General features: G+C 46.8%; 3 protein-coding genes and 1 pseudogene across 3 annotated transcripts; 2 read left to right on the plus strand and 2 right to left on the minus strand.

Annotated features, from left to right (window-relative positions):
• Positions 1–195: 195 nt before the first annotated feature.
• LOC125516881 (uncharacterized) lies at positions 196–2,365 on the minus strand (annotated as a pseudogene).
• Positions 2,366–2,480: 115 nt separating this feature from the next.
• On the minus strand, positions 2,481–8,335 carry LOC125514553 (Zn-dependent exopeptidases superfamily protein). The gene is made up of 16 exons (XM_048679893.2): positions 8,111–8,335; positions 7,282–7,395; positions 7,034–7,151; positions 6,742–6,815; positions 6,577–6,653; positions 6,302–6,379; positions 6,150–6,221; positions 5,957–6,030; positions 5,680–5,812; positions 5,532–5,603; positions 5,165–5,284; positions 4,738–4,809; positions 4,073–4,213; positions 3,863–3,947; positions 3,342–3,780; positions 2,481–3,016 (listed from the first exon to the last, which is right to left on the minus strand). The coding sequence occupies exons 1-16, from the start codon at positions 8,187–8,189 to the stop codon at positions 2,752–2,754; spliced, it is 2,013 nt and encodes a 670-aa protein (XP_048535850.2). The 5' UTR covers positions 8,190–8,335; the 3' UTR covers positions 2,481–2,751.
• A 10-nt stretch (positions 8,336–8,345) lies between these two features.
• On the plus strand, positions 8,346–18,253 carry LOC125514552 (ATP-dependent RNA helicase DEAH13). The gene is made up of 13 exons (XM_048679891.2): positions 8,346–8,565; positions 8,640–8,718; positions 8,992–9,147; positions 9,254–9,328; positions 9,405–9,454; positions 9,541–9,601; positions 9,687–10,106; positions 10,200–10,412; positions 10,534–10,764; positions 11,167–11,280; positions 11,364–12,524; positions 12,623–14,120; positions 17,891–18,253. Exons 2-12 carry the CDS (start codon positions 8,647–8,649, stop codon positions 14,048–14,050), a joined length of 3,981 nt encoding a protein of 1,326 aa, XP_048535848.2. The 5' UTR covers positions 8,346–8,565; positions 8,640–8,646; the 3' UTR covers positions 14,051–14,120; positions 17,891–18,253.
• A 1,094-nt stretch (positions 18,254–19,347) lies between these two features.
• LOC125516882 (uncharacterized) lies at positions 19,348–22,075 on the plus strand. The gene is made up of 3 exons (XM_087530690.1): positions 19,348–19,663; positions 19,771–20,087; positions 20,750–22,075. The coding sequence occupies exons 1-3, from the start codon at positions 19,348–19,350 to the stop codon at positions 21,920–21,922; spliced, it is 1,806 nt and encodes a 601-aa protein (XP_087386816.1). The 3' UTR covers positions 21,923–22,075.
• Positions 22,076–23,341: the final 1,266 nt, after the last annotated feature.

Genomic DNA, 23,341 nt, shown 5'->3' on the forward strand with positions numbered 1-23,341 from the left:
TAGGCAAAAGGCACACAGTTGAATTGCGGTGACACACTGACACCCTAAAAATAATTCAGCATCCACTACTCATAACTCTGCATGTACCTAATGAGGCAAATATGGTTTTTCTAAAGCAAAAGATACCTAATACATAAAGTTTTTTTAACACAATATAATCGCGCAAATGCTCACATACATGCACATACACTCACTTATGAACACACACACGCACGCACGCACGCACGCACGCGCACGCGCACCCACACACGCACACGCACACGCACACACACATCCTAATCCTATGAGCACCTCCGAGATACTAAGCTGGCACAACATTTTGTGATTGGCAAAGTCGCCACACACGCTTCGTAGTCGAATGGAATGTCTTCTCTCAATGAACGAATATCACCGAAAAGTCTAAAATAAATCTAGAAAAATGCAAGCATCAGTGCCAAGTCTAGGATTTGTGCCCTGCTGGGCTGGTTCACCATAAGAAACTTAACCTTATGAGCTACACTCAGTTCGCCCCTAATGCATAAACTGGTTCAGTGTGGAGGAAAGATCCACGTTGTGGCATTGAAGTCAAGAAATCTCTCCCTCCGACAATGACCAATGTGTCTCGCCTGTGAGGATTTCATGCAAAAGACTTCACCACCAAAATCGGCAAAATAAATAGCGTCCGGTTCTACCTCCCCACGAGCTAAAACAGACTTGCTGAAGAGTTTGCTGATAAAAAGCGTATGGCCACCTAGCCCGCCGCCGGAGACCGGAAGCCATGCAGGTGCATTGACATCGAGCACAAGAAGCTCCACCTTGTAAGTGAATCTCGCGCTATCCGCTTCTCGAATCACCATGAAAAGCTTCCCACATGACTCGACCAAGTACCGAAGGATTATATAGTCGGCTTCACACCGGAAGCCGGGGCCTACCTTGCCGTCCCTAGCTTTTAACATCAATTTGATGTGATTACGCCGTTCGGCTTTATCCTCTTCGCTAAGACGAAGCTCGTCATTATCATTCTCAACCTCACCAATGTTTTGCTTGGCACCCTCATCGTCTGTGTTATCCTCGTCCTCGTCCTCATCATTGCCTGCTACATCGTCATAATCAATGTTGCTCCATATGATCTGCTCAATACTAGTAGCCATGGGTATGTCGTGGACATCGTCGAAGGTGATGGGGAGGGACACAAGTCCATCCATGGTGAGTCCGTAGAGTTTATCTCCAAGAAAGGCAATGTCGACGACGGTGCCCAAGTCCACGGGAGCTGTTTTCGGCTGTGGTAACAACACACCTTTCCCTCGCTGCACTGAAAATATAGGGAGATCCCTGTTGTTGGTCATAACCACGATGAGGTCATCAGGGGTCGACCGCATGAGCACCTTGCGGATCGTGAACAACTCGAGACGTCGCCGACGACGGCGTCCAGCTCCGGGAGCGGCACGGTTGCCCTAGAGAAAGGATCATGCAAGAAGTAGGCATGCCTTCCCTCGCCGTCCGTGCGGTCGAGGGCGAGCCAGCTGCCAGTGGAGCCGACGCACCGCAGGTTCTCGGGGAAGGAGGCGGTCGGTTCCGGCCAGACGTCGGACAACTCCGGAGGGAGGTCTTCGAGGAAGAAGCCGCCCGGGAGCACGACCCACGGATGTTGCCGCCGCCGGGAGAAGACCGAGCGCCAGATATGGCGCCATGGTGGTGGCTGGCGTTGGGAGGTCGGGGGTGACGATATTGGTAGGCGGTCGACGCTGATCGAAGGTAGCAGTGTCCCGGGAGACGAAACGGAGTACCAGGAACGGCACACAGCGTCGACCCACGGTAGCTGCCGTGTGTCGGGGTAGGGGGCCGAGCGCCAGGAACGGCACACGGAGCTGAAGCGGGCGCGGTCGGCCGGGTCTGGGAGCTCGGCGACGATGAGGCCTAGGAGGTCCAGTGGGAGTTCGGACCACGGCGGCGGCGATGGAACGCTGGGGCACGAACGGCACGTTGCGCGGAGGCCGGCGATGATGGGACCGAGGAGCTTTTCAGGCCACGGTGACGGCGATGCCATCTATCTATGCTGCTTGTTTCGGATCGTAGAAGACGTAATATGCCAGTTGATTGGGTAGGGCAAATAAATAGGGTGTAGAGGAGTTGGCTCCTGACCGGGATTCATGGTCGGATTGAAACTTGCTTCGTGACGGACACTACTCCACTTGTTTGTTGTGAACGCATCACGCCGGATGGAGAGCTTGGTTATCCCGAGCTGGCACGGCCGCCTCGCAACGGGCCAACGGCTCACCTCGCTGCTTAAAACCAGGTTTGAATTTCTGGCTAGTGGGCTCGCCATCATCTAAAAGCAGCTCGACTCCGCATGATATATCACTCTCAAGTCTTAACCAACCCACCAAGCATGTTGCACCTTTGCACTGCACGCACATGGCGAATCCGAGGGCCGGTGCCGGACAAGAACTCCACACACGAGGCATTTGATTTCAGCAAACCATCTCATCGAGAGAAGACAATTATTGGGCAAAGTCTTAGTCGCAGGGAAGACGTGCACAACAAAAACCACTTGTCGTCCAGTATACACACGCAAGTAGTCTGCTCTAAGCACATTACCAAAGCACCTACAGTACCTACCAACAACATCCGCACGGCAACCCACCCAGGCCACATGCATATGCATATGCTCTGGTGGAAGTCTGCATCGCTCCGCTCAAGAATTACATCCATACTCGGTCCATCCCTACAAAGTTGCCAGGTCAGTTCTATATGATACACGTTGTCATGTTTTTAGTCTCGCTTCGTGATCTTCGAGATGTACGCTCTGCCGACGATCACCCCGAGGTACGACGCCGCGGTGACGGCAAGCCCTGCAAGAAGGATGAGCCTGTCGGAGGTCGTGGACTGCACCGCGTAGACCCTCAGGCCGATGGTGTTCCAGTAGCTCTCGGTCCATACAGGGTCGACGGCACCCATGGGGTCAGAAGAGTTTGCCGGTAGAACGTGCCAGGCGTTGTCCTCGAACTTCAGCCTGGTTGAATAGGCAGGAACGTACCTAAACAAGCGACCAAAAGTACAGCAATTCAGACAAGCAAACAAAAAGGAAACAACACCTTGACCAAATAAGAATGACATAAGGTTGAAACTAGACGATCGATGACTATCACAATCAAGTAAAATGAGAGTAATTCCGTATCATGGCTTGTTCTTCCGTAGCAGCCGAGCACGATGCACAAAACTAGGTGCATTATAGACGCCTTACTTCATCAGTTTATAAGTTTTCGTGTAATGATCACTAAACTGCTAATGTATCAACACACAGCGCTGATTTGATTTCTACATAACGGAAGGGGCATGTGTGCCACAAAAGAAAATTTTACCTTGTTGTCGATACAACGCACAGGCCTCCACCCTCCACTTCTCCCCCTACGCATACTTCACTTTCGTTGTTGCACTTCCCAGTACAAGAGCTTGCGTTGACTGCCAGAGTTGAAGTTCTGTCTGCCAAGAAGTTCCATATGAACCGGGAGGTATCATCTGCATATATAGGAGACTGCGTGCTAGAAGGTGAGTCCTGGAAAACACCAACATAGTGACTCGGGCAGGCATTGCTTGGAGAAATGAAGCTCTTCGCGATGCCACAAGAAAGACCGGGATCACAGGTCAGTAGACATCCAATCAATTCTTCTACCAGTGTAACATTCACTTTTATAGTGTTCAGTGTCATGAGATCGACGGTCATATCACCAGTAGCAAGAATGTACAATGACCTCGCAACCAAAGCAGCAGCTGCTGCTATTGATGAGGAATTGATGTTTGCTGTGGGAAAAAAGAAAAACATTACAGATTCATAACTACCTTTGGTGGGACAAATGGCCACATCTATGAACGGTCAACTTACCAGGGCTGTCCAAATGGCTGTGATAAAATCTATTGGAAAACTGGGAATCGAAGTCCTCTAACACAACTCCTGAAGTTGATGTATTCTGCACGGATGGGTCAACAGAAAACAGACTATGACACAATAGTCTTCAAAGAGAATAGCAAGGAAAAAAAAGATCAGATTTGGAAAGTTAAATTCCCAGGGTTTAATGAAACCAATGGCTATTACCTTTCTCATGAATGACATCAATGAAGATGGTGGTACACCAGGGTTTGATGAAGCTGCTGGTTTTACTTTGACATTATCAGAGCCAAGTGAATCACTGCCACTTTGGAGACCATCTAAAATCTTCTTTGAAATTGATGAATTCTGTACAAGCAGAAGATACATATGAACAAGATGGAACTTTTTTCTTATTGTTTCTAGTCCCCAAATTCAAAAATAAAACCCCAATTACAGGTACAAGCACAGCTATCAATTGGACTCCCAGTGTGTTGTACTCAAGAAACAACAATTACTCTGACAGATCTCTTCACAGCTAAATATCTTCATAAAGTAATGTTTAAAAACATATTCAGTACAAATTTGACAAATATTGTTCAAACAATACAGTACAAGGATCACAGGCAAAAAAAGTCATGCACAACGACACCCCACGGATCTCATGTATCTCAAAAGAGGCATTCGTTTATCAAACATTTTAACAAGTACAAGATGAGTTTTTACCACTACACCACCATGAATCTAGAAAACCAGTTTGCATAATATGTCAAGAACAATTAGCAAGAAAAATATAGTTATAATCTCTATGGCCAATATGGTGAGCTAAAAATATCGCCATACTACCTAGCAATATATTAATTTGCGTCATGCGTGATTCAAAGAATCGTTACCCTTGAAGCATGTGCATAAAATAATGTATCTCCATGGCGTATGCCCTTGCCAACCGAACCAATCTCCAGTACCTGAATTATGTTCACAAACAGCTTGTTACAAAAATTAAGCATGATAGGTAGACAATTGTGAAATAACAGAAAGATATAGCAGTAATGCAGTATAGCACTCAAGAGACTTAAAAGTTAAAACATATAGTAAATCCATGAATGTAAATTCATTATATCCCATAAACAAAAATATGCAGAAATGCATGAAGAGTGAAAAAGATGTCTCTAGGAAAACTCATCTATATGGAAACATATAGACGATTCGCATATATCATAGTTTATATGAAAAAGATGTCCCTAGGAAAACTCGTCTATATAGAAACATATATCATAGTTTGATGATGCAATTGCTAGTGCCATCAAATCAGGTACTCACCTGCTCAATCATTGAGCTGTTAATGCCATTCACAGAATCATCACCTTCATCCAGTTCTTGTAAGAATTTTCTGCTACCAAGATAACCCCATGCTTCACCATCAAAAGCAGCAAATACAAGCTGCAATACATATGGGATGATGTTAGGAACAAGAACCATGATGGCTTAGGAGCCAATCACCAGTTCACCACAAATATGTCAAACACATTGAATCTACTGATTCAATGCATAACTAAGAACGTAGAGGAAGATACCAAAAGCTGCATGCTCTCAATATAGCAAAGAATATAAATAAGCGGATGAGATGTACAGGACACCGGTGATAACATGGAACCAACTAATAAAGCAATTTTCGGTCGTACAGTACCTGTTTCTTGAGTTTGCCTAGATCATGAAGGTGAGAAAGAGCATCAACAGCGGTGAGCAAAGCAATCAATCCCTGTGTAAAATTTAATATTATTGTGTAATGCAAATAAGAAATACAAACAAGACAATCATGTGTCTCTACTACTTACTGATATGGGAGAAGCAGCACCCAGACTGCGGTCCCTAAAGAACGATGCAGAATCCTGGGATGCAACGACCATTATTATTGGTTTCTGATGCTCTGCTGATGCATTGCTCATTGGTGGTAACGAAGCCCATACACTGCCCTTCAAACATGACGATCATAAGTTGACGTAAAAAAAGAAGATAAAACAACATGTGAGGTAGACATCTTGGAACTCTACTATATGCATAATATTGTGAACGTAAGAGCAGGATGCCTTATGCAAGAAAGGAAGTACCGACCTCTGTCCTCCTAAGGGCAAGCACGACTGCTCTTTGAGGCAGGACTCTGAACCATTTGTTTCAGCTTTAGTTGTCTGTGGTTCATGCAATTTTAGAAGTATACAATACATGCATCACTGACAATACTTCTATTATCAATAAATAAACATGTATTGATAGAAGTAAAGAGAAATGGCCAGAAAAAACTCTGAACCTGCATAACAAGGTCAAATTCCGCTACATTTGCTTGATATAAATTGTTAGACTTCTCATTCTTGTCCGCAATCTGTTATCAACAGCAATGACCAATTATATAGGCTTGTAACTTTTGGTTAATTTTGAACTGAATAAAAGCAGATGGAATACCTTTCGCAGAGTCTGTGTGCTCTCCTCTGAAAGTAGAAACACGGGAAAATCATATCTGTTCCACATAATACCTGACCCCTACAAGGTAAAACTGTACCGCTAACAGAGGTATACTGGAAGCACAATAAGAGCTTTTGCATTAAAGGGGTACTACACATTTAACTATTTTTGAACTGAACAGCACGTTTAACACTTGAAGGGTTAATCTACTTTTCGAAAAAAGAAAAAGTAAACTCTTGAAGGGTGGTAGCATTCCAATAAAACCTAAAACTTACAGCAGGATTCCAATCATGGCTGACATTTGAGTATGGTGCAAAATCCTCTTGTGGAAATTTTCTATCCGGTGACAACTCTACAGTCAGAAACAGAACATTTTCTTGGTGATAAGACAACAAGACATACAAAGAGCACACGAAAAACAGGGAGATATTTCCACTGACCTAATAACTTGTCACCATTTGATTCAACCAGTACACCGGCAACCTTATGGTAAAGTTCTGGCTCATTGGATACCCTGCACAAGAACATACAAACTACCAAATGTTACCATCTCTCAACGTGTCAAGTGCAATGCAGCTATGAAAGACAATCAGAAATATTATGTAACTTCAGTATCTCTGTTGTCCCATCAAGGAAGAGACACGAAAACTTCATTTTTCACTGGCATGCACAAACACTATAAAAACATCTGCAATTATCTAAACACAGGATTTCAACAATCTGATCTTATACCTCAGAAAGAAAGCTGGCATCTGATCCAAGGGAAGAAGAACTGCAGATGGTTGAGCCAACTGGTCATCGCTGTTTTTGAATCTTACAATCGGTGCAATAACCAGGCCGTGCCCAGGATCTGATTAAACAAAAGAGACACTGAGAACCAATTACACTAGACAACACAGACTTGTTGAAGATTGTTATGGACACAGAACATCAAATCCATTCTATAAGCATACAGCATTAGGGGAAACAAAGATACTCACTAGAGCAGCCGATTTCACCAGAAAGATTCAGCAGCCTGACACAAGGGAAGCTTTCAATGTTTACATACATTGCCTTCACAAGATCTGGAACAGATTCCAGCGTAGCTGCATCTCCTAGAAAAACATAAAGGCAACATGAACCTCTTCGCTACAGTACAGCAAGTGAGGAGAAAAAGAATTTAACAGAGCCACTAGCCATAGAGAAGCCAGAACTTATCACATTGTTTTGCAAATCTATCTCCAAGCTATTCAAGCACAAGACACAAGCGAAAAACAATGCAAGCACGCAAAGCAACCATACTAGTTTTGTAACTAAATCGCCTGTAATAACAGCACACAGTCTCATTCCGCCAACACAGTCCCAGAATCATGACCTTCAATTCAGACCAAAACTTAAACGTTTGCAGTTGTAAGGCATCACGATGCATTCCCCTTACAAATGTGGTGTGGCTCTAGTATAATCTAGCTCAAAGCAACACTTCTAGAACTGAGATAGCAGCACAAGCCGCGGACACATATCGAAGCAACTACCAATCCATGCTCAGTTAATGAGCAGCACAGCAGCTTGCCAAAGCTTACAACTACTAGTAGCCAACAAGGTCCACTACTTGGTTCACCTATAGGTTGAGACGGACGACCTAATCCCTACGCGGATTCACCCTAAAGCTTAGCAGCAGCGAACGGAAGGCTCCAAGGAAGCGTGGGATCGCCTCGACTGGACTCAATTCTCACATAAAATAAGCACGGCGAACTAGGCGAGGATTACTTTTGCTTTTGCTTTGAGAACGAGGGTTTTGGATGAGGCGAGGGGCACGGAGGACCAACTTACCGGAGACGGCGGGGGCGAGGAGCACGAGGACGGTGCAGGCGACGGCCGCGAGGAGGGGAGCCGCGGAGCCGGCCGCCATGGCGGACGCGGCGGCGATCTGAGACTCAGGGGGCGGACGAGGCAGAGGCAGAGGCCGTCGTCGTCTCGTCTCTGACCGGAACCGGAAGGCGGAAGAGGCCACTGGCTAGAGAGAAAGGTTCGTAGGCTAGTGGGCCCTTATGGCCGTTTTCTTCTTTTTGCGGCTCCGCGACACTTAAGCCCAACACGGCCCTAAGCCCTAGCCAAGCGCCACACCCGCGCCGGCGCCGCCATCCCCCTGCTGCTCTCCTCCGTTGGCGCCGCCCCCTCCCTCCTCCGTCGCCCCTCTCGGCCTATCTGCCCGGAGTCCGCCCTCCAGCGTGCCGCGGCCAAGCTCCAATCTCCACGCGGCAGACGTCGGCGGCGGCAGCTGCAGTGTGAGTTTCCGGCCGCCTTACTCGCATACGTGGCGCGCTGTATCCGCGGTTTCTGATGCTTTTTCATGTCGCAGTTCGAGCATGGACGAGGAGGATAGCAACGCGCCGATCTTGCCCTGCAAGAGGAAGAACAAACCGCAAGGGAAAGGCAAGGTAATAATGGGTACATTCTACTCCCTCCGTTCCTAAATAATTGTCTTTCTAGAGATTTCAACAAGTGACTACATACGGAGCAAAATGAGTGAATCTACACTCTAAAACATGTCTACATACATCCGTATGTTGTAGTCTATTTGAGATGGCTAGAAAGACAATTATTTGGGAACGGAGGGAGTACATTTTATCTGCCCCCCGTGTCTTGGTTTTCCTTCTGACCGGATGCTAGTAGTATATGATTGTGTGAACCTCTGGTCTCTGGATTGCCAGGATGGCAAGAAGAACAAGACCAAGGAAGATGCTAAGATGAGCAAGAAGACTCAGCTTAAAAAGCCGCAGAAATTGGAGGTTGGGACTCCTTCTGTTGATAGCAACGTGCTGATTTTGCCCTGCAAGAGGAAGGACAAATCGCAAGGGAAAGGCAAGGTAATAATAATAATGGGTGCATTTTATCTGCCCCACGTGCCTTGGTTTCCCTTCTGACCAGATGCTAGTATGTGATTGTGTGAACCTCTGTTTTCTGGATTGCTAGGATGGCAAGAAGAACAAGACCAAGGAAGATGCTAAGATGAGCAAGACTCAGCTGAAAAAGCTGCAGAAATTGGAGGTTGGGACTTCTTCTCTTGATATCCAGCTTTGGTGTTTGTATCAGCATATATTGATGCCGGTCTGATTGTTCGCAGGAGGACAAACAAAAGAAGGCGCTGCAAGCTCAAAGCATCGAGACTTTGCAGTATGTCGTAAACTTATGATGTCTACTTTCTGTGGTGGTTTGTATTTCTTCTGACGACTGTGTATGACAATCGCCCTGCACAATAGGAAGCACAGGATCGCTGATGAGGCATACTCGCTGCTGCACACTTCAGGGTCTATTGGTCAAGTACGGTGGCCCCATCTTTAGCACCTGGATTAGTTCCTTTCGCATTGCAGGATTATTTTCCTCATGGTATTTTGTTGCACTGCAGGCTGCGACTATGAAAGAAAAACGTAGGCGTGCCATGCAATTATCCAAGGCTGGTTTAGATGTCCCTGAAGAACTTTCGCTATTCAAGAAAAACTCTGATCAGACAGGAGTTCCAGTTCCTGAAAACACTGAAGCTGCGCCGGAAGCTAGCCCGGTGAAGTTAGTTCAGGCCGCGAAACTCTATCATCCTGGTAGTGAACGTAAGAATCATGAGAGTGACGCAGTGAAGCCTAACAATGGTGTTGGTGTGAGCATTGTGAATCAGAAAACTGAAGAGACTAATGATGATGCTGACATTTTGGCACATCAGAGCATTCCGAAACAACAAACTGAAAAGACTAATGATGATGATGACATTTTGGTACATCCGACAGTTCATTCATCTGTGCCAAGTTGCTCTGGTGTAGAGATTGATATGCAGGTGACTGGTCCGCATCTGAAATATATTCATCTCAGAAAGCTGGTCCCATGTTCTGACTTAACTGAATTATTATCCTTCTGTTGTTTTTGTTAGGATAAAGAGCCACAACAAGGTGAAGCCGCTGTACAGGAGTGCTTCAATTCTCCCATTGTTGTGCATGTGTCAAGACCACATGAGGTTGAGAAGGCGAGGAGGGATCTCCCAATAATAATGATGGAGCAGGAAATAATGGAAGCTATCTATGAAAATTCAGTGGTAATTCTGTGCGGAGAAACGGGCTGTGGTAAAACTACTCAGGTCCCTCAGGTGAGTGTGCTTACACATGGCGCCTCTTAAACATTGGTTTAAACTAGGAGTTCTGATCCTATAGGCTTGTATTAAGAATCTGCCAAGTTTTTTATTGCTCTCTATGCTATTTGTTCTGCAGTTCTTATATGAAGCCGGCTTTGGCACAAGCAATCGAGCTGATAGAAAAGGGATGATTGGTATCACCCAGCCACGGCGTGTTGCTGTTCTTGCCACATCCAAGAGGGTATCTTATGAGTTAGGACTTAAGCTAGGAAAGGAGGTTGGTTTTCAAGTTAGACATGACAAAAAGGTGGGAAATAATTGCTCCATCAAGTTCATGACAGATGGCATTTTGCTACGAGAGGTCCAGGTTGTGCATCTGTTTGCTTTTCCTTGTTACTTCTATCAGTCTATTTATTACTCTATTCAATATCATGTCTTCATTAAAGTTTCGTGTTTGTTGTAATAAACTGATAACTGGTGCTAAATTATTATTCCACAACCTGAAATGCATCAAAAGCCATAACTGCAGATGAGATGACTCAAATTTATAAATAACTTTAGCGAGGTTTAAACTTTGGTTAAGTCTGATCGCTCATTTAGCTGTCTTCCCTAACTGTACCGTTCACAATCAGTTGTCTTCCGTAATTTTATAATTTGCACATTTTTTCTGTAAAACAAATTCTGAAATTCATATGCATCACTTTAATGGAAGCTGTGTCTGTAATAAAGATTGAAACTCCTTATCAGATGGCTTAGTGGTCTTCTGCAGAGTGACTTTCTGTTGAAGCACTATTCGGTGATCATCTTGGATGAGGCACATGAAAGGAGTTTGAACACAGATATACTTATTGGGATGCTTTCTAGAGTTATAAAGGCACGCAAGGTAGAAACTCAAGAGCTTACTTCATCTTCATTTTGATGAAAGGTAAAACATACAGGCATTACTAACTTCTGTGCATATGAAAGTTTGTGTACGCAGACCAACAGAAACAAATACGCTCTGGGATGAAGATTGACCTGGCAGATATGGTTAGTCAGTTGAAAGTGGTCCTGATGAGTGCTACCTTGCAATTAAAAGACTTTATTTCAAACAGAAGATTGTTTGATGTGATTCCACCAGCTGTAGAGGTGCCTACACGACAATTTCCAGTAACAGTTCACTTCGCAAAGAGGACACATGACGATTATTTAGCGCAGGCTTATAAGAAAGTTCTGTCGATCCACAAGAGTCTACCACCAGGTGGAATCCTTGTATTTGTTACTGGACAACGAGAAGTGGATTATTTATGTAAGAAATTGCAAAGAGCATCCAAGCGGCAAATTGGTAAGAAGCCTGAAATGGTTGGAGATGAGAATGGTTCAAGACCAGAAATAGAAGAGAAGGAAATTTTTGAAGCATATGATATTGATAGAACTGAACCTGAGCACCAAGACGACATATTTTCCTCATATGGTGAAGATGAAACGGATGATGAGCTAAATGTCGCTTCTTCTGATGCTGAAACAGAGAGTGAGATGGAAACTGACAGTGATGAGGAGGATTCTGTTGCACATGAAACCGCAGAAGAAGATGGGCCAGTGTTATCATTTTTAAAAGGTGCTGAGAGTTCATCTGTACTGAAGGCATCCTTTAAAGCTATATCAGGACAACCAGAAACTGCTGAGGAAGCGAGCAATGCTACAATTGCAGAAAAGTCAGGTCCTTCTGCTTCGCGTGCTAGGCTCCGTGTTTTACCACTTTATGCAATGCTACCAGCTTCGCAGCAGCTTAGAGTATTCCACGATATTCCTGAAGGGGAAAGATTAGTTGTTGTGGCAACTAATGTTGCAGAAACATCTTTAACAATTCCTGGCATAACATATGTGGTCGATACTGGAAAAGAAAAGGTTAAGAACTATGACCATGCTACTGGGATGGCAAGTTATGAAGTACAGTGGATAAGCAAGGCATCAGCATCCCAACGTGCTGGGAGAGCTGGAAGAACTGGGCCTGGGCACTGTTACCGTCTTTACTCAGGTGCAGCATACAGTAAAGATGACTTATTTCCTGAATTCACTGAGCCGGAGATCAAGAAAATGCCAGTTGAAGGCATTGTGCTTATGCTCAAGTCTATGAATATTGATAAGGTAATGTGCTTAAAAGTTATTTATCTTTTTCATTAATCATCTTTTTCTGATGTGTTGCCTTTTGTGCTAAATTTCATGCAAAATATTAATAATCACAGGTTGAAAACTTTCCTTTCCCTACGCCTCCTAACAAGGAAAGTTTGGTTGAAGCTCAGCGTTGCTTGAAGATATTGGAAGCAGTTGACAACCAAGAAAAACTTACATCAATGGGAAAGGCTATGGCGCAATACCCAATGAGCCCACGACATTCTCGTCTTCTTTTGACAATAATTAAAATGTTGAAGAGTCAGGAAGGATGTGCTAGATCTAACCTCATATTGGGATATGCAACTGCTGCTGCATCAGCTTTAAGTTATACCAATCCTTTTCAAGTTCAGGGCAACACTGATAGAGAAACAAATGAAGATGGCCCTGATCCAGAACATAAGGATCGACATGAAAGGAAGAGCCAGAAGAAGCTCAAAGCCATGGTTCGAGAAGCACGGAAAGATTTTTCCATCCCTAGCAGTGATGCTTTAACCATTTCCCATGCTTTACGGTCATTTGAGTATTCTAAAAGCCGAGTTGAGTTCTGCAGAGACTACTCGCTTCACCTGAAAACAATGGAAGAGATGTCAAAATTGAGAAAGCAGCTTCTTCGATTAATATTTAACTATAGCAAATTTTGTGATGAATTTGCTTGGAATTTTGGAGGCTCTCAAGATGTTGAACAGGCCTGGGGGAGTGAAACCAACAAAAAGCCAATGCTGAATGAAGAGGAAATTCTGGGGCAAGGAATATGTGCTGGGTGGGCTGATAGGGTTGCAAAGAAGATAAACACTTTCTCTGGATTGTCAAAAGAGGATCGAAAGGTTCGAGCTGCACGTTATCAATCTTGCGCTCTCAATGATATGATATATCTAAACCGATCATCTTCTGTTGCCCAAATTCCACCAGACTATGTAGTTTACTCCGAACTACTAAATACAAAGAGATCATACATGTATGGTGTGACCAGTGTAAAGCCAGGATGGCTTTTGAAATATGCTAGTTCTCTCTGCACCTTCTCAGCACCGCTGGAGGATCCAAAGCCCTACTATGAGCCTCAGAATGACCAGGTCTACTGCTATGTCAGTCCCATCTTTTCTCGACATAATTGGCAGCTTCCACTGCACAGTTTACCCATCAAAGAAGCCACCCGTCGGGTGCAGATATTTGCATGGGCATTGCTTAAAGGGGATGTCTTGCCATGTCTAAGGGTGGTTCAAAAGTTCCTGGCTCTGTCACCATCTGTTGTCCTGGGGCCTGCCAGCCAAAGAAGAGTTGGAGATCTTCTTAGCAGGATGAGTAAAAAGACAATATATAGCCGGGCAGCATTAAGAGATGCATGGAATACTGACCCAGATTATCTTTATCCCGAGATTCAGGCGTGGATCCAGGATAAATATCAGAGCCAGCTTGGAGCAATATGGGAACAAATGCACCAAGAAGTTCGCCTTGAGGGGCGCGAACTTTTCCCGAAGAGGTTCAAGAAAGTTAAAGGGTAATCAATTAGAACAGATTGTGTTGTAATTGCTTGACTGATGGAAGCTGATTTGTGGTGGGAGCTTTCATGAGGTAACCTACGAAGCCACTCATCTATTACTGCCCTCTACTTCATTTACTGAAATAGATACGAAAGTAACAGTGAAGCATTCAATGTAATGAACAGTAAGATTGATATAGCTCGTGATGAAAACGATAACGAAGTAGGATATACGCTGTTGAACCTGCACATTTTGTCTCTAGCTGTGCAGATGTTTATCTCTTAGGGCTCATTTGGTAATCAGGGATCCTCCCGGGATCCCCCTCCTTTCCCTGGGTGAGGAAACCCCGAGCAGAATCGAGCCCGGGCAGTCTACCGCGCATTTGGTTCCCAACGAGGGGGAGGGATCCCGGCCCTTTCCCTGGCCCTTCCCCGGCTAAGATTTCCACGTCTCCACTGGTCGGGGAGGAGTTCCTCGTCTTGCTCGCTCTCGCGACTGAGATGTGACGGCGTTTGATGAAAGCCGACCGGGAGCGATGTGGCCCGCTCGCCCCTCCACCGAGCGCTCAGCCCCTGCGGCGCCAGTGACGGTGAGGGTCCGGTGGTCTTCCTCCTCCTTGCCCCGAGCTCCCCTCCGCCTAGAAGATCCACTCTTTGCTGCAACGACGTCAGCCATGAAGCTAAGTGATGCCCTCCACCAAAGGATCTTCCCCTAGCAAAGCTTCAGATCTATCTGCCCGTGGCTGCTGGCGTGGTCTCGCAGATCTCATGGTGTTCGGCGAGGACGACTTTGCCTCCCACACACATGGCCGCTGCTGTTGCCTCTTCAGATCATCCACAAACGGAGACTGAGCGGCAGTGACAGTATGGCTGTGATTGATGCGGAGGACGTCCAGAAGCCAGAAGGTGCTCATCTACAGCATATGCGCCATGGCCTGTGGCATTGAGCGATTTCGATTGGAAATTTCGCTGCTGCAGTTTGTTTCCCTGGTATGGCCTTCCCCGGTTATTCCGGTCAGCCAAAGGATCATGTACCTTTTCCCCGGGTTTTATGTTCGCACAAGATAATTCCACCCGAGGCATCTGCTCCCTGGGACTAGCTCCCCTAGCATCCAAATGAAGCCTTAATGTAAAGTAGATTTATTCGTTGCATCACCACCATGTTGATATAGTTATTTGTGCCCCTGCCAGTGATCTTTCGGGGGCGATTAGGATAGAAACATTGCCTCTGGTGAAAAGATACAAAAAATTAATATGAGCCATCGGATTGGAATTGAATGGCACAGATCTTTGTGGAGGGAGTTGTACGCATAACTACATGCTTCTGTGCAAAAAGGACACTCACTTCTAGTTATTTTCTAGCCAATATCCTTCTTCTTCCTCCGCAGTGGCAGCACAGCCCCGAAATTCCCCAAACCTAATGGAGTTACAGCCCCCTTCGAGTCCCTCTCGCTTGCCGATGACCACTGCGACAGCGGTCCAGATCCGTTGCCAAGCTCCAGCGCCCGGGTTGTGCAACTCGCATCTTCCCCATCTGAGGCTTCAGCATCTCGCGTACGGCAAACCAGTGGTGGGTTCCCTGCCTCCTCCCCCTTTCAAGATCAAGCAGCAGCTCATCGGCGGCAAGGCGGTGCTGGGCTCCTCGCCTCCTTTCTCTCCCAGGCTCCTCCTCAACTTTTCTGCAGTGCTATGCCGTCAGTGACATTTCTTGTTACTTGATGGCGAAGCAATGACACGCCTACGATTGATAAGGAAACTCGCAAGGCTTGCTGTTGTTGACATGGACTAGGGTCATATTAAGGTGCTTTCAATAATTCATTAATTCTATTGTCTTGATAAGTATTTTTTCCGCCAAAACTATTTTAGCCATGCTCAAAGTACAGCTTTTTCAATTAAAGCATCTTGAGAATCAACCTTGAAAGAATGTGTTTTAGGCCAAACTTGTTTGTGTTCTCTGTGGGGTTAACCATTCTTTTTTGTTTTGCATACCTGTGTTTATTACATACTTCTATAAAATCTCTCAGGGATTTTTGCATTGTAATTTTTTAAATAGAGCCGGTAAGCAAGAGTTTAGGAGGAAAAGATACTTTGTTTTGCTGATTTGGTAGGCCGAAGTACGAACCATAGATTCGGCTTAAAAAGGTTTATTAATAGTTTCTATTCTTTTCTTAGTTATTCAGCAGTAAGAATAAAATCTCAAGGGATATGAAATCACTCTGTTCTTTGGTCTATATATCCCCACATAATGATGACCCGTTCTTAAAAATGGCCATATCTATTTATACTCAAGTCACCACAAGTATCATAATTTCTTTGTGCCTTACATACCAATTGCAAAGTGCCTGACCAATAAGAGGTGCTTGTAAGCTGTTACAGCAGTGGAAACCAACACCTTCAGTTCACATGCAAAACACTGTGGCCTGCACTTGCAGTGCTGCTGTCAGCAGAGTTGTGTGCATTAAGGCAATGGTGGGGCATAAGCATAATTGGCAGAAAATGTCCATCAGAGGAAGCAAATGGCTGATTGTTTTGACCCACTTGGGCTTGATTCAGGATAGACCTTCGGGTGGTAACCAGCCATTGAGCCATCAAATTTATAATGTAATATCAATACATCAGTACAACCAGTTGTAAGTTGTGTGCATTAAGCAAGTCTTATTGGGATGTATGAGCTGTGAAAATTGACTTTAACTGAACTTCCGATCTAACAAAACAATGAGAAGTTGGAACTTGCAACGACATTGAATTGCACCTTCACTTTTCTGTTGATACAAGTGATCTGTCATTGTCAAGCTGTGAATATATTTTGCTGTATGGCTTACCTTGTGCTGCAGCATCAAGTTGTTTCTTTTGGCATTTACGAGTTAGCAGAAGAAGCTAAATTGCATTCTTAATTTGTTCACTGCAGAAATGAACTGTTATTCGACACTTAGTATTTTGTAATATAAATACTTACTGAGCACTACTACGAGCAATTATTTTGAGTGTTTATGCAAACGATGTTGGTATTTCACTTGCAAGGATGCGGTACCATGGTCAAATGTTTCAGTTGTTCTAATAATCTTACTACTTAATTTTCATGCTAGTCACCTAAATCTAGTATCCCGCTACTTAAAAGCACAAAAAGATATGCTTGTCACATGCTGACTTTGAAAATTTGACACATATAGTTTCTATCCATGTCTGCATGGGGCGCGATTGAAAACTGGCTTCACATACCTGTTGCATGGGGCCGAGGCCAAACTGGGGGAGACAATGTGGAATTCCACTGCTAGTTTCAGAAATGTAATTTGTTACTCCCTCCGTAAACTAATATAAGAGCGTTTAGATCATTAAAGTAGTGATCTAAACACTCTTATATTAGTTTACAGAGGGAGTAGTTTGGAGTTAAACTCCACTGATCTTTATCCAATTGGTCTTGAGGCCAACCTGATGGGTTTCTGGCTATTGAACACAACATCTAGTCTGACAAAGAGTTGGTCCTTCCCATTGGGGACCTTCCAAGACGTGACGCATTCTCCAAATAGATAAATCGCAGCCTCACTTCATGCATAATATGAGATCCAAAATTAGCTGTTGCAAAAGGTGAAAAAGGAAGTCCAGCTACTATTTTCTGTTGCAGCAGTAGGGAAACTGTTGTGATAAATTGAGTTGAAATATACAGAAGTCATGATGGTCTTTATTCATTGTTCGTATAACTATTATGATGTGCTAGCTACTACTCAGCAAACGCTACAGAAATGTACGTGCATGACTGAACCATAATTCAAAGCTTTACAACCTTTCAGCCCGTCAGAGAACGTAATTATTTCTATTTCTTGCCTTGTGATGTAAACTATAATTATTTTTCTTGTATTTGTAGATGGATGATGCTCTGACAACCGGAAACATCAGGACTACAGGTGGACAGAAGAAGATTTTCACAAAGTCTTCCCTTTCCTTACAATTGCGAGAACTTCTCTGCATACACCTATACCTGTCTGTGCTCAACTGAATCGCAAACACAAACAGGAGCAGTGACTGGCCAAGGACAGGGGATTGATTGCTTTAGGATGTTTTGTTTTTTATTTAACATATTCAGCCTATATAAGCAGAAAGAAAGTTTTCATGTCTAGTGCGTGATTTATAGATAGTGAATGGTTGGAGCTTCCGCGAAGCATCTGATCCCTCTGTTAACGACCGTTTCCTGTGATGATGCACTTGATCCAAGCCTTTTAAGGTGTCATCTACTCTTGTATGTGCTGGCCAGTGGCCACTCCATTTTGTGGGCATGGATGCTGGTGGGAAAGGGTAGATTTCACAGGTAGTATGAGTTGCTGCCGGTTCTGAAGTTGGCAGAAACTATGGTTTCTTATCACGTCATCTACTGCGTGTGGTCGACATAGATCTGCGTTTGTTCGAGGTGGTAGAAGTTGGGACATCATATTGCTTACTTACCTATCATCTGTCGCCGTAATGCTCCTATTTTCTCTTGTTCAGTTCAGCGCTAGGCATGAGAAAAGGCTGGAACTCTGCCAATTCAACTACCTTACCATGTGTCGTGTTTGTCCAGTTATCTAAGCCTGCATTATTGACAACACTTGATTTGTGTATTGCACGAAGCTTTGTTTGTGTTGATTTATGCTCCTTTTAGACTGAGCAAGCACCAAACTTTTCTTGTGGAATGTTACAGCAGTAGAACCGAATCCTGCTGCGTGAACGCCATGCCGCCGTTGTTCCTCCAGCTTCTGTTGAAGCATATGGGTCATGACACATCGGACATCGGCGCGCGAGCGTAGTACCCCATGAGCAGCCATGATCCACCGTGGCATCCCGGCGGTCTGAACGGAGCTTGCGTGCCGTTGGCTTGTAGTGCTGGTGCTGGTGCTCTGCACGCGGTTTTGCATGGCGGGGGCGTTCCACCACGGCTGCTCCTCCGCGGGCCTCTCGCCAACCTACTTCTCCGTCGCCTCTGCCTCCGCCGGGCACGCGACGGTGCGGTTGCCCCTGTTTGAGCACCACCAGGGCGGCGGCGTTCATGGCGGACCGGCTGTCGGCGGGGCGGAGGGAGGGCAACAGGCCCCATGACTCGATCGGTGCCGGAGGACGGCATAGGCGCGTATTCTATTCTCTTCCGGATCCGAGTTCGTAACGAACCCGAGTCTGTATTCGATGCGGACACAGGATTTGCACCACATCCACGTTATATAATGCAGCCTGCGGCCAAAGAAGGCCAAAACCAGAACCAGATCGATTGTAGCACGCCACGCCACGGCACGAGAAGGCCAGAACGATCTCCTCTTCTTTCGCGAATCGCTAGTGCGTGCTCTACTCGCCGACATGGCAGGGGAAGGGGACGGCGCGGAGGAGAAGACGATCGTCGTCGGAGCGGGAGAGCAGGAGGGGCAGATCGTCGTCGCTGGAGCAGCGTACGAGGAGGAGGAGGTGGACGGCGGAGGAGGAGCCGCAGCAGACGAGGAGAGCGGCGGGGGCGACGGCCAGTTCATCATTCCGCCGCCGGGGTTCCGGTTCAGGCCGAGCGACGACGAGCTCATCAGGTACTACCTGCTCCCCAAGCTGCAGGGCCGGGGCCACGCGCCCAACAGGGCCATCATCGAGCACAACGTGTACCAGTGCCACCCGGACGAGCTCACCGGTACGTTTTCTCGCCGGATTTCGCTGCTACTAATCGTCTTACTTACAGCCTCTGGTGATCAACTCATCGACATGTTCGTTTGCTTCGTCTCCGTGGATCTTCTGCAGGGAAGTACAGGGGCCGGGGCGAGGGCAAGAGCTTCTACTTCCTGTCGCCGAGGGTGCGCCGGTACGACAACGGGGACCGGCCGCGGCGGGACACGGACGACGGCCGCGGCCGGTGGAAGGTGTCGACGGGCAAGAAGGACATGGGGGAGGAGAAGAAGGTGGCCGGCGACGGCACGACCCGCTACTGCATGAGCGTGCTCAACTACTTCGAGAGCCCCAGAGGCGGCGGGCGCAAGTCCGAGTGGCTCATGAGAGAGCTCACCGTCCCGGCGTACGAGATCAAGCTCCCCAAGGACGGCGGCCCTGGAGGCAAGACGGTCAGTTTTCCGAGATTTCAAACCACGTTACAGTTTCGAAGTTTTTTTCTTCCTTTCTGTTTTTTTGCTAGAAACGTTGGCCGATTTCTAGATTATGAACAATGATTTTCCAAATTTATTTATAATCGTCATATAAATCGTGAAAATTTTGCACAAAAGAGCACCTGCGCGAACAACGCCAGAAAAGACCTGCTCACAGAATCAATGAAATTTCTAGATTGCCGTTCCAAAGTGTTTTTCTTTTTCTTTCTATTTGCTAAAAGTAATTCGTTTAAAGCTAATTTCTAAATTATGAACAATCGATTTTGTTTGCTGGCAATAATAAGTTCTTACTATCATTTGATTTTACATAACGAAGCTTACAATTTTGATTATATATTCTCTAGGAAGTCCATATATAATACTCCCTCCGTCCCATAATATAAGAACGTTTTTGAAACTAGTCTAGTGTCAAAAACGTTCTTATATTATGGGACAGAGGGAGTAGTAAGTATTTACTCTCATTTGATTGAGACATATTAGGGAGATATTGTTAGTGGATCTTAATCAACTGGAATTTTCTTGAAGTCCTGATGGATTTTAGAGAAGTGCTTACTCTCATTTGATTGACACATATACGGACCCAATTCAAAATATATCTGGCTTTGATTGGATGCATGCAGTTGGATAGGTACGTGATGTGCAAGATTTACCTCAAAGACGACAAAGGCGACGACGACGAGGAGGCAGGGCCCAGCAGCGCCTCGCCGCTGCTCCTGCACGGGCCGGTGGAGGGCGACGAAGGGGCGACGTCGGCGGAGCTTCCTAAGCTTTCGAAGAAAATGGCGGGCAAGAGGCCCGCGGAGGACCAGCAGCCGCGGAACGCCGCCGCCACCGCGAGGAAGCGGGCTCACCACTCCTCAAAATGCATGCAAATCGAGCCACCAGCACCATCGCCACAGGGCAACGGCATGCAGGCTCCGTTCAGCACGCCGGGATGCTCATACTACGGTGGATCAGGGCAGCCCATGCTCATGGGGTGTCACGCTGGCACACCGATGCCGCGGCCAATGCTGGCATACAACAACGGCCAGGTGCAGGTGCCGCGGCAGCAGGTGGCGTACAACGGCCAGGTGCCCGTGATGGCGCCCGTGATGGCGCGACAGCCGGCGGCGTACAACGGGCCGGTGCCGGTGAGGCAGCAGCAGGTGGCGTTCAACGGCCAGGTGCGGCCGCCGCCGTGCCGGCCCGCAGGTTGCCGCAACGTCTATGGTCAGAATCCGACAATGATGACGCGGCCTTCGTGCCCGGCCCCGGTCGGCCAAGCGGTGAACCCGCAGGTGCAGAAGCAGCCGGAGACGGATGAGATGCGCGAGAAGCGGGTGCTTCAACAGAACCTGCAGGAACACCTCCGGATGCAGTCGCAACAACAGCTGATGGGGTTCACGCAGCAGCAGCAGCAGCAGCAACAACTTGCGATGGCGTCCACGCACCAGCAGCGGCAGGCGATGGTGTTCATGATGCGCCAGCAGCAGCAATGGAGGATGTCGTTCATGATGCACCAGCAGCAGCAGCAGTACCATCAGCAGCAGCAGCAGCAACAGTACTTGGGCGGCGCCAACGCCGATTACTATCACCACGAAGGGGCCATGGTCCTCCCGACGGCGAGCAGTTCTCCAGGAGAGGCGGCGCTGGTAACAGCAGACGGTTCGCCGGTCAGCACGGTGGTGTCTGTGGAGGGAAACGAGGAGGGTAACAACGGGGATTGCAGCAGCCATGGTCGGGGGGAGTCTGCGGGCGGGGTGACGGCACCGGCATCGGCACCGGCAGAGGGTGATGGCCCCCAGCATGCATAATTCGGCACAGTGGTCGACGCAAGTGTACATGTATTGCACAAAGCCTTGTTTCTGTTGGTTTATGCTCCTTTTAGACTGAGCTCTGCACCAAACTTTTACAGCAGCAGATAGACCTTCTATGCTTTTAGTCAACTGTATGTTGTGTTTCCTGAATTGCAACAGCCTCAAGAGTAAACGTAATTCAGCTACGTATTTATTTCTGTTTTCTTTTTCGTTGATGTGTTTTTTTTTTAAAAACCCCACCCATATATTAATTAATTTACACAAATGTTCGTACAATCATTCGTTACAGCTCTTGCCACGCAGGGCGGAACACTATTAATAAGAATACCATCAGATCTATTAATAAAACTAAATTTTACAATCTCATGTGCCACTATATTCGCCTTCCTGTTAATCTTGATAATTTTTAAAGTACTCATCATCTTGAAGACACTCAACGCTTTATTCTTCAAATCAACAAGGTTTGACCTGTCCAGATTATCATTTGCAAAAACCGAGACCACAAAAGAGCTGTCAGTTTCCAAAATAATGGGCTTGTAAAGAGTGATACCAATGTAAAGGTCTAAGATGGCTGCTCGAAGTTCCGCTTCCTTAGCACTAAGACAGATACCAATATAATCTCAAAAAGAAATAAGAACTTCTCCAGAACGAGGCGAGCAACTATATGTTTTTCTTTTCTTTTTGAGCGACTTCATCTAGCTGAATCTTCTTAGAAAGTTTTGTTATGAGGCGAGCAACGAACGCTGCGGCAGCAGCCAGCAGTTGATTGATGCCGACCGCGTACGAACGCCACGAACAGCAAAAACATGGATGTGGCGAGCAACGAACGCTGCGGCAGCAGCCAGCAGCATTTTACACAACACGAAGCGAATCGTGGCTAACGGACACGGCCGGGATCAAATGGTTGGCTCACTCAACTGAACCCGGCGAACGATACGGTGCCGCCCGCCTACTTCCCCTGCTCCGCCGCGACGTCGCCTCCTCCCTGTCCGGGCGGGGGAGCTGGCCGCACGCGGCCGCCGACCGCGGGTGCGCCGTTCACCGGGGAAAGGAGGAAGCGGAGCGCGCCGCGAACGGCTCCCCTCAGCACCGCCCCTCTCTTGGGGATGCGGCGAGGGCGTGCCCTTGCCGGCGCCGGCTTCTGGCCGCCACCCGCGTGTCCACCGCCGCAGCTCATCCCGGTGGCCAGCGTGGGGAGAGGCGAGCTTGCAGTGTGGGGGGTCAGTTTGTAAGGAGGGAGCGTGAAGAAACAGAGAAACCGAGGCGTCTGCCGGAGCCAGGGGACCACCGCCATTAGAGGCAGGGCAGGCGCGCGCGTGCGCGGCTACAGTGCACACAGAGCAGGGAGGAAAGCGGCTGGAAGCAGGGGTGAACTGGACCGGAAGAGGTGGGGGTGAGGCGGCGATGGCTACTGCT

The sequence above is a fragment of the Triticum urartu genome, chromosome 6A, assembly GCF_056163025.1.
Source record: "Triticum urartu cultivar PI428250 chromosome 6A, HENAU_Tu73, whole genome shotgun sequence".
NCBI classification, from domain to species: Eukaryota; Viridiplantae; Streptophyta; class Magnoliopsida; order Poales; family Poaceae; genus Triticum; species Triticum urartu.

Excerpts from the sequence above, each read along its gene's own strand:
- LOC125514553 (XM_048679893.2), bottom strand. The coding sequence starts at position 8,189 with ATGGCGGCCGGCTCCGCGGCTCCCCTCCTCGCGGCCGTCGCCTGCACC. Across the intron at positions 7,396-8,110 it reads CCTCGCCCCCGCCGTCTCCG|GAGATGCAGCTACGCTGGAA; the intron begins GTAAGTTGGTCC and ends ATGTTTTTCTAG. Across the intron at positions 5,604-5,679 it reads GTGCTGCTTCTCCCATATCA|GGATTGATTGCTTTGCTCAC; the intron begins GTAAGTAGTAGA and ends AATTTTACACAG.
- LOC125514552 (XM_048679891.2), top strand. The coding sequence starts at position 8,647 with ATGGACGAGGAGGATAGCAACGCGCCGATCTTGCCCTGCAAGAGGAAG. Across the intron at positions 8,719-8,991 it reads AACCGCAAGGGAAAGGCAAG|GATGGCAAGAAGAACAAGAC; the intron begins GTAATAATGGGT and ends CTGGATTGCCAG. Across the intron at positions 10,107-10,199 it reads GTGTAGAGATTGATATGCAG|GATAAAGAGCCACAACAAGG; the intron begins GTGACTGGTCCG and ends TGTTTTTGTTAG.
- LOC125516882 (XM_087530690.1), top strand. The coding sequence starts at position 19,348 with ATGGCAGGGGAAGGGGACGGCGCGGAGGAGAAGACGATCGTCGTCGGA. Across the intron at positions 19,664-19,770 it reads CCACCCGGACGAGCTCACCG|GGAAGTACAGGGGCCGGGGC; the intron begins GTACGTTTTCTC and ends GATCTTCTGCAG. Across the intron at positions 20,088-20,749 it reads GCGGCCCTGGAGGCAAGACG|TTGGATAGGTACGTGATGTG; the intron begins GTCAGTTTTCCG and ends GGATGCATGCAG.